The sequence below is a fragment of the Acyrthosiphon pisum genome, chromosome X (assembly GCF_005508785.2).
Source record: "Acyrthosiphon pisum isolate AL4f chromosome X, pea_aphid_22Mar2018_4r6ur, whole genome shotgun sequence".
Lineage (NCBI taxonomy): Eukaryota > Metazoa > Arthropoda > Insecta > Hemiptera > Aphididae > Acyrthosiphon > Acyrthosiphon pisum.
In genome coordinates this window covers 114183055-114193135 of record NC_042493.1, presented here as the reverse complement: position 1 = coordinate 114193135, position 10081 = coordinate 114183055, and the positions used below count along the sequence as shown (strand labels likewise).

The following is a 10081-nucleotide window of genomic DNA, read 5'->3' as shown; positions in this document are numbered from 1 at the left end:
CCATCGTTGGAGTGATGAAAGTCCTAAGAAAAAAAATATAAATAAAACAATTTTAGTATTGTAAAATACAGATTATAGAACAATGTACCTAGGTATACAATTTTATTTATCTGGAAGAGGATAATGAAGTTCATTCTTGACAAATACATAAGCTCGCTTGCTGAAATATCTTAAGGTAAAAGCTTTCGCTGATTCTTCTCGTGTCCAGTGTACATGTTTTTTTTTTTCATTATATGATCCAATTGATTTGGTGTTAACATTTTTGACAGAAAATCTTTTGCTTTTATTTCAATAACACGAGTTTTATTCTGAGTTAGACATTTTATTTGCTTATTTGTAGTATTTTGCAATTTTATAAGAGATACATTTGTAGTTTTCAAATTTTTTTGAAGAATTTTTAAGCTATGTCTCAGAGATTAATTGATTATTCTATATTAAAAAACAGATTTTTTTAGTGACATTATTTCATTCTTGATGTTTTTATTCTCTTTTTTTAAAATTTCATGTTGCTCATACAAATCGTTGTACAATATTTCATAATTTTCTTTAAATGGCATTAATTTTAATACAGTTAGTTCCATTAACTGTTGTTCAAATAACTGGTTATTATAAAATTGGTAAAGATGACTTTTATTTCAATAATAAATAGAATCATGTTGATGCCGTTGCATTAACGGCGTCCGGTGTCGTCGCAGGCACAACACGGAAAAATACATTTTGATCGCAATGACCACACAGTATGATTGTACAAATCAGTGGCGTGGCGTGTATATAAGCAGTGTAAGCGTTGCTTACACTTTTTATTGTAAAACGTTTTTGGGTGTATTATTTTTAAATGACCAAATTAAATTAAATTTTAGCCATGATCAATGTGAAATAATATTATTGTTTATTATAATATTTTTTCATTGATTTTATAATTTTATATTTATAAATTGTTATTTGTTGTTAGTCTAAAAATAACATCGTTATTCGTTGTTTTTGAACGTTTCGGTCGTCGTGTCGGTTCATTACAAGCCAAGAATACTCGGTAAAATGTCCCCCGAACTTCCGCAGTCCGAGCACGCATGTTCGGCTCATCTATGCATTTTCTATAAACATGAGAAATGCGATGTGTGTGTAAGCGATTTCAATTCCCTTTCCTATTTTATAAATTAGACTATTACAGTTTATAGTATAAATTGTTTGTATTGGAATTAGCACGCGGAATAGTATACGCGGTGGTGGTACTGACATATAAGCGATTTTCAAATATGATACACGACCAATCAGCAATCATCGTGATTTTAATCGACATTTCACTTTATTTTATTTTTACCAATTGCGTTGGTATGACAAACAGTGCAACACTGCCACTATTGTCTGTTATGACCATTTGACTTTATTTAATAGTTACGACTTACAGAATATTACAGTTATGAGTTAATTTATTTTTTAACTTCAATTAAGGCATTGTATAATATTTATATTTTTAATTATTTTATGATGAGTGATCATGTTAAAGATGTTAATTTTATTACTTGTGAGTGTGGCAAACAAGAAAATAATATGAGCAGTTATAATTGGCTATTGCATATAGCTTCTTGTGTAGTACGAAGGTCAAAACTTACAAATAAAAATATAAGCAACTATTTCTCAAAAACGCCATGTAAGTAATAACTTCATATGTTCTAAATGTCTTCTAGTTGTTAATGACTGTAAAAGTTAATATGTACTATGTAGGTATATTGAAATGACTTAAACATCAAACATATTACATATTATATGATAATAATTATTTAACCGCTAATATTAAGTGTTTGTCATCATTGCAGCAATCAATAAAAACGTCGGGTCAAACGAAATTAGTGTTGCTGTTGCTGTTGCACCAATTTCAGAATCCACAACTTCATCACAAAATACTGATATTGGATCAAAAAGTATGTCAATAATAAAATAAGTTATAGAGTAATTTTATTATCAATTACCTACTCATACAATCTAACAACATCTATAGTTTAAGTATTTCTGTAGTACACATGAGACATGAGTACGGGAGCTCAAATTAAAAAAAATGTATACGATGTGTCTAAATCCGGTGCTTTTATTAAAATAACATACTTCAGAAATGTATTTATATAAAAATATATTGATCCAAATCTAATACAATGTATTAGAACAATTATTTTATTATTACTAGTAATAATATATAGTTATTTTTTTTAATCAATTATTTCAAATGATATAAAGTTAAATACAACATAACAGTTTATTAGTTAAATAAAATTTCTAATGTTTCAAAACATAATTTGTATAAATGTATTACCTATATATTTTCTAATTAACGTTTTAGGAGGAAATTTAGTTTCAATAAATCAAGGACTTCCATTGTTTTTTAACACACCAAAAACATTTACTAGCTATCAACCAAATGATACAAAATTATCATCAGTTTCAAACAATGAATCACCACCAACAACTCAATTTTTACCTCAACAAGACAATTTGTCCAACTTCCACTGTGATATAGATAGGTTACTGGTAAAATCATTTGGCGCGCATACTTATGAAGACAAAATGGATATTGTTTTGAGAGGGAGGCCTACTCCTAAATTACCTAATTTGAAATCTAAAACTAAAAATTGTTACCGATATTTTAATGAATGTTTTTATAAAACATGTGACTGGCTTTGTGGTTGTTCGGATAAATTGTACTGTTGGCCCTGTTTGCTCTTTTCACATAGTGAATCGAATATTTGGTCAAAATATGGGTTTACTGATATGTCTAATTATCATGGGTTAAAAACTAGACACGAATTAAGTCAGCTACACATTCAAGCCTTGGTAAATTTAAAAACTTTTGGGAATAATAGGATAGATATTTGTTTAAGTGAAAATTTAAAAAAAAACATAAATAAACATAATGAAAAAGTAGATAATAATAGGTATGTTATAAGTAAATTAATTGATATCACTTGTTTCCTTGCCAAACAAGAATTAGCTTTTAGAGGTCATGATGAAAAATCAAGTTCTTTAAATAAAGGTAATTTTGTTGAAACATTTAATTTACTCTCTTCTGTTGATGATAAACTAAAATTCCATATTTCAAATTCTACTGTTTTTACAGGCCTTTCAAATGACATACAAAATGATTTAATTAATTCAATAAAAAACGTTATAATTACAAAAATTAAAAATTAAATTAAAGATGCTGACTTCTTAGCAGTAATCACGGATGAAACAACTGATATTACAAAAAGATCACAACTCACAACAGTATTTAGATATGTTAATGACAAAGGTGTTAAAGAGAGATTTATTGGGTTTTCTGATGTTAGTGCTGATAGGTCAGCTAAATCTTTGGCTGATCATTTTTTTTCAATACTTCCAGAGTATATATGTGAAGAGAACAAATTAGTTGCTCAGACATATGATGGAGCTGCTGTTATGTCTGGTTCTCATAATGGATTGCAGACTTTGATAAAACAGAAATATAAAAATGCAATGTATATTCATTGCTATGCGCATAAACTTGATTTAGTTCTTAAGCAGTCAGTGTCTCATATTAAGGAATGTAAAATATTTTTTACAAATCTAAACGGGTTTGCGGTTTTTTTCTCTAATAGTACAAAAAGAATAAATGAGTTAGATTTAATTGTTAAAAACCGGTTTCCAACTATTGCACCAACAAGGTGGAACTATAATAGTAGATTAATTAATATTATGGTTGAACATAAAAAAGAAATTAATCAATTAATGCAGTCTATTGTAGAAAACGCTGACAAATGGGATGTCGAATCAATTATATGTGCTAGAGGCTTTTGTTTGACATTAGAAGATTTTGATTTTAATTTTAATTTAATCATTTTTGGAAAAATACTTCCTTTAGCTAGGTACCTTTTTGATGTATTACAAAAAAAAAGTGTTTGATATTTCATATTGTACTCAAAAAATAAATGAATTTAAGAAACAATTAAATGAGTATAGGCAGTAATTTAATTTAGTTTGGAATGAAGTAAATGACTTAGAAAAAAATAAAATAATCCCATCCAGAAATAAAAGGTGTCGAATGGTTCAAGTATCAGAAGATAGAAAAATTAACTATAAACGTTTATTTTATGAAATAATAGATACTATTTTAGTTAAAATTGATGAACGATTTTCTGAAGTATATAACTTAAAATTTATGGGGTTACTTGATTTTGAAAAATTTTCCCATTACAAAGATAATTTTCCTCAGGATAAATTTAGTTCACTTAAACAAACATATGGTCAGTATTTTGAATTTCCAAAGCTAAAGAGTGAATTGTCAATTATATATTCATCTGATCAGTTTCATCAAACACATATTTATAAACTTTTAGAATATTTGAGGGAAACAGATTTAACAACTGTTCTACCTCAAGTTACTAAATTATGTGCATTAATTTTAACTATTCCTGCAACAAGTGCTTCTGCTGAAAGATCTTTTTCCGCTTTAAAAAGGATAAAAACTTATTTAAGAAATAATTAAACTCAAAATAGACTTTCAAATTTATCTTTACTTTCCATAGAAAAAGAAGTTTTAATGACTACAAAGTGTGAACCTAATTTTTATAATGATGTAATTAAAGATTTTTAAAAAAAAAATAGAAGAATAGAGTTGTCTTATAAGTGAACTTGTAAACTAATAGAATTTGGAACTAAAAATTAGATTTAAGAAAAAAAACAGGACTATTATTATTATTATTTTTATTATTTATATTAACACTATTATCCCTACATTAGAATGTATAACTTAAAAAAATTGTTTCGTTTGTTATTAAAATATATTTAAAAATAAATAGCTAATGTATTAAAAATATATATGTTTTTGTTAATTTTGTTATATTATAACCAAAAGTTGTTGAGACACATTTTTAGAGGTAAAATTTGTAAGTACGCAATTATTTAATTATAGTAAGGTAAAATCAGTATTTTAAACTGAAGCTGCTTTTTAGTGGTGGTAAAAAAAAAAATTAAGGTATAGGTGGGTATAATTTTTGGTGATTGCTTACACCACTGTCGACTCCACGCCACGCCACTGGTAAAAACTAAATTATTAACACTTACATTTGGGTGAGGCGCAGTTGGATGAGGTTGCGGAGATACACGCTACAGAAAAAAAAAAGAAAATCATACTTATTATCATTACTGTATACATATACACAATTTTCAATAATAAAAAACTAAAATAGCCATTCGTTCTCGTGGAAGATAACAAATCGTCAACTGAATAATTTATTTTTAAATATATTATGCAAGTAGTTAGATTTTGGTTGAAAAATTAATTTTATAATAAGTGTTTTTCTAAAATTGTATGTTCCACGTGATATACTAGTGTTGTAATTAATATGATTTTAAGTAATTCAGATTAATAAAAATAGTCTTAACTTTATATAGTTAAAATAACAGAAACAATTTATTTTTTATACTATAGGTAATCAATTACATTTATTACATTTATTACAATTATGTTAATCGTTTATTATTAATATTGTATTACCTTTTTAATCAAAAAATAGTTAGTTCAAAATAATATTAATCATTGGATAATTAAAACAAAATAAATTATAAATAGAGAATAAAGTTAAGACTATTAAAATAATTAACAAGTAACTATTAATTTAATCATAATTTATTTCTATAAAGATATATCCCAAAAACTTATATAGTTAAATAAATCATTGGGTATGGTGTTGTAGGCAAATTATTCAGTAGGTATAAGTAGAAATTTAATATAAGTACCAAGTAGTTGAAATAATTCATAAATAATATTATATACTTAGTCCTGGATTTGGATGATAGGGAGCTGTCAACTTCTGAAATCAAAAATTATAATATTTATTATTTATTATTATCAATCATATAAATATATATTATATAATTATTTATTTACAGCGATGAACAAAGTATTATAACAATATTCCCTTAAATATTTCAATAAGTGAAATGCTAAATGCCTGAATACATTATACTCACATTATGATTTTGATGTCCATGGCCATTGCTAATCGGAGCTTTCTATGACACAATAAAAGAAAAATATATTAACGAATGCATAAGATTAGAAAATAATAAACGGTAAAACGACCAGACTTACTTCTATCGTTCCTTGGACAGGCGTGAATACTTTTGGTTGCACTGGCTTCGATATCTCTTGAGTGTGGAAGTCTCCATGTTCTGATTCTTGAATCGCCTTGTAGGTTTTAGATTTAGCTTGATCGTACTGCACAGTCTTCTTGTGCCTATATGTCGTGGTCAGAAAAAGGGGGGAAAGTTCCGAGATGGAAGGTGTTAGTAAAGAAATGTCTGAAGAAGAATAATATAGTTTAAGTCAAAAGAAAAAGAAAAACAGAAGAAATATTAGATTTTTTTTTCATTTCAATAAATTGTGTTAGTCAGTATTCATATAGATAGATATGTGCAGTGGCGTACATACGGGGGGGGGGGGGGGTCGGGTTCAAACCCCCACAGGACCAAAAAAAAAATTGTGATATTATTGATGAATTTCTTATTATTAATCTTCCGTGTATACACAAATATACGTCATAATAATTTGACTATTGAGTATTGACTTTTGAGTATACACTATACTTTACCAACAACGAAAAAATATTTCATGACGAAATTATGGGTGCCGTATATAAATCAAAATAGACATTTGATCGTACACAGTCAGTTAGTTGCGTGCGGACATATTACTATTGTCATTATCTCGACCGACTCGATCGGACAACGGAGAAAAAAACCGATTACGTTATAATCGTTGAATTTCGCGTGAACGACAATATACGGTGAAATAGGTTCTATTTTTATAGCAGTATCGTAAATGACCATGTTAAACATATTCGTTAAATAATATTATGAAATGTTCATTCATTCTGCTCTATTCTGCCCAGGGATGGATATGGGGAAAAAGGGATTTTCCCTGTGGGGCCCCCGTCTATGTTTATGTTGGGTGGCCCTCTCGGGTCTACACGTTGTTTTTTGCACAATAAGATATTTACCAAATAGGAATAGTTTAAATTTAAAACAATTAATTTTTTTTATATTAATTATTATTACTAACTGTTATTTTTAACAATATAATAATACCACAAGTCAAGAATTTGCTTACGGATCTTTAACATAGTATTTTAAATTTTTATAGTTAATCGAAGACCGAAATATCCTTGTATGTGTCCCCCAACCCCCCCCCCCCTATATTGAGTTTTTGAAATTTTTTTTTGGCCGATATTTAGTACGGAATTTGTACACATTTTTTTTCGAAGTTATACAAGAATTTGTGTGGGGGCTATAGAAACGTTTCTCCACCTCCCTCCGCCCTTATTTCCAAAACTACTTATTTATATGAAACTTCTATGCAGATATTTAGTTCAGAGCTTATACGAACTAGTACGACCTTACGCAAAATTTTTCAAAAATCCCTTACAACCGAAAAAAGCATTTTCCTCAAATGCCGTTTCCCCAGCCCCACACCAAATTAAATTACGGTTTCGCACGAAACATTTTATTTATAGGTAAACGTGTTAGATTGAATAAGTTTTTTTTTTATACATTTTTTTTTTAATACATTTTTTTCCAATTTGGGGGCCCCTTCAAATATTTCCCTGTAAAATAAATACTACCTATCCACCTCTGATTCTGCTGTTTGAAAATGAATAAATGTTGTATTTAATTTTATCAGGGAAGATTTAATCGTCTAGCTATGCTCTCGATCAACAAAAACGATTCAATTACTCCTGAAGTGCTGGTTAAACTACTCCAATAAAAAAAAGGATACTAGAATTTTTATTATAAATAATTAATAATATAATACATATAATATTCTGTACATACTATGTGTATATTAAATAGTATTTAACTGCCATGAGTTATGTAAATCTTTGTATTTGTTTTGTTATTTTGCCTATTAATATTTATATGTGTAATGTGTTTGATTGTTAGGAAAATGGGTAGTTTTAAAGAGAAAGTTTTAGTGTTGGTTATTTTTTTTGACAAAATCAATTTTGGCTTTTGATGTAACTCAAAAACAAATGACCGTAAATATATGAAATTATCAATGAATGTTTATATTAACCTTTTCTATACATCAAACAATTTTGACTTGTTTTGAGCTGTTTACGGATATACTCAGTTTCCAACTTTTTTAGTTTTTTTTTTCTATGAATGTCAATAAAACTTTATTTGTTAGATAGAAAAACTTGAAAATGTAATACAAAGCTCCTATTATGTTGTTACAGTTTTTTTTTATAAGCATTTAAAGTTCAAATATTGACAAAATACGGGAAAAACACGAAATTTTGCAAATTATTTTTAGTAAGAAGTTCATAAAAAATTTTCTTTTTAAATCTAAGATTTGAAAATGTAATACAAGATTCGAAAGAAAAATGCCTATAGGAAAGTCAAATTAAATTTTTATGAGCGTTTGAAATTCATATTTTTACAATTATATTTGTATAGGTATATCAAATTTAAAATGTAATAATTATTTTGTAGTTAAAAATTTATAAAATGTTCAAATTTTATAGCTAAGGATTGAAAATTTAAAACAAGGTTCCATGTAAATAGGTTATATATAAATTACTATAGTCACCTTAATATCATCATAGTAGGCTGACTGACCGTTTTCGCTCAGAATCGTTTTTCTTATACAATGATATTATACCATTGAATTCAAATTTAATGCCATCCATTATACAGTGACTCACTTGTAACTTACTATACAGCAGAGCGATACCCATTTACCCACCTTTTTTAATTTTAATTCCTATAATTATGAATTTTGTTTTCAAATTAAAAAAAAATTATTTCATCAAATCGTTATAAATTATACTTTTCGGTGATAAGAAAAAAAGGTTATTGCCAAAAACTGCCTGTTTAAAATTAAAGAAAATTTTGTATTTGAGTAAAAGTTGAATTAAAAATGTGTGGATGTATATAATTATCAAATAAATATTTATAATTTTAATTAAAATTTTTTAATACACTACCTAGTGTTATATGAATTTATTTGTGTATTGTTAGTAGCCAGCCGGTATAGATATTAGTTAGGGGGTTCCGTGCTGCTGATAAATTTCTACCCTTGCGCCTATGTGCAGCGCGTCAGCGTGCTAGATAACTATAATTTTGTTTTATATCTATGTTTGTAATGTCAAATCGTTCACTTGGTTACTTATAATTGGGTTCTTAATTTATCATACCATCGAAATTATTAAGCATGTTTTAAAATAAATAATAATTGTCAAAAAAGTTATAAAAATTAGGTTATGTAGTTTTTGTACCTAATATGACTTTTTGGTAGGTGGGTGGGTGGTATTGTTGAACCAGCTACTGAAAAATGTCAAACCACCTCTGCTTAAACAAACAGACATTCAATTATCATTATAATATAGTTTACATATATATGTTACCGGAAAAGATGACATTCAGTCAGTGTTGACAATGACTAGTCAATAACGATAATGCCTGATTTATAGTAAGGAATTAACGTCAATAACTAGTCATTGATGACAATTCCTAATAAAAGAAGGTATTGATGATAACCAGAGCTAGGTTTCTGGCTCTGACTATGTCAAGGTTTCCCATGAACAATTTTTACATCATCCCACATAGCATGAAATTCGTTTATAGTATTATTGACAAACTCTTCCATTGTCTAAGTGCAGTATGGCTGGTGCTCTAAATGTTGTATAAATATCTGGTAAATTATGTGCAACTTCTTCCGCACGTTTTGTTTTTAATGGTTTAAGTACTACGAACTTTGTTAGGGGGTCTTGGTAATTCATTATAAATCGGAAATCATTTACGCTCTGTTATTGCATATCTATTAAATCCAGTCGAGCACGTGAGTTGTATGCCGAATGTAAAATAGGTTTTGATACAAGCCCTTTTTTTGGATTTGAAGATTTTTTTATGGCAATCAGAACATATACTTAAATAAACCATAATTGTTTCCTTTGTCACATTCACGTATTTTAATTTAAGTTCAGCAATTATACGGTCTCGGCCTCCGTAACCGATTGCTGTATGTGTAGAATGAATGATATGAAAACACTCTTCATTTTTTACATAATAACGA

The 10081-nt window shown here is 27.7% G+C and overlaps 1 protein-coding gene and 1 long non-coding RNA gene across 2 annotated transcripts; one reads left to right on the top strand and one right to left on the bottom strand.

Moving 5' to 3' along the window:
• The first annotated feature begins 1493 nt into the window (after window positions 1-1493).
• Window positions 1494-3205, top strand: LOC107882540 (zinc finger MYM-type protein 1-like). Its single transcript, XM_016800994.2, has 3 exons — window positions 1494-1648; window positions 1815-1919; window positions 2333-3205. The coding sequence occupies exons 1-3, from the start codon at window positions 1549-1551 to the stop codon at window positions 3178-3180; spliced, it is 1053 nt and encodes a 350-aa protein (XP_016656483.1). The 5' UTR covers window positions 1494-1548; the 3' UTR covers window positions 3181-3205.
• Window positions 3206-5785: 2580 nt separating this feature from the next.
• Window positions 5786-6307, bottom strand: LOC115033374. The gene is made up of 3 exons (XR_003838692.1): window positions 6101-6307; window positions 5980-6021; window positions 5786-5819 (listed from the first exon to the last, which is right to left on the bottom strand). It is a non-coding gene; the product is annotated as an uncharacterized LOC115033374 (long non-coding RNA).
• Window positions 6308-10081: the final 3774 nt, after the last annotated feature.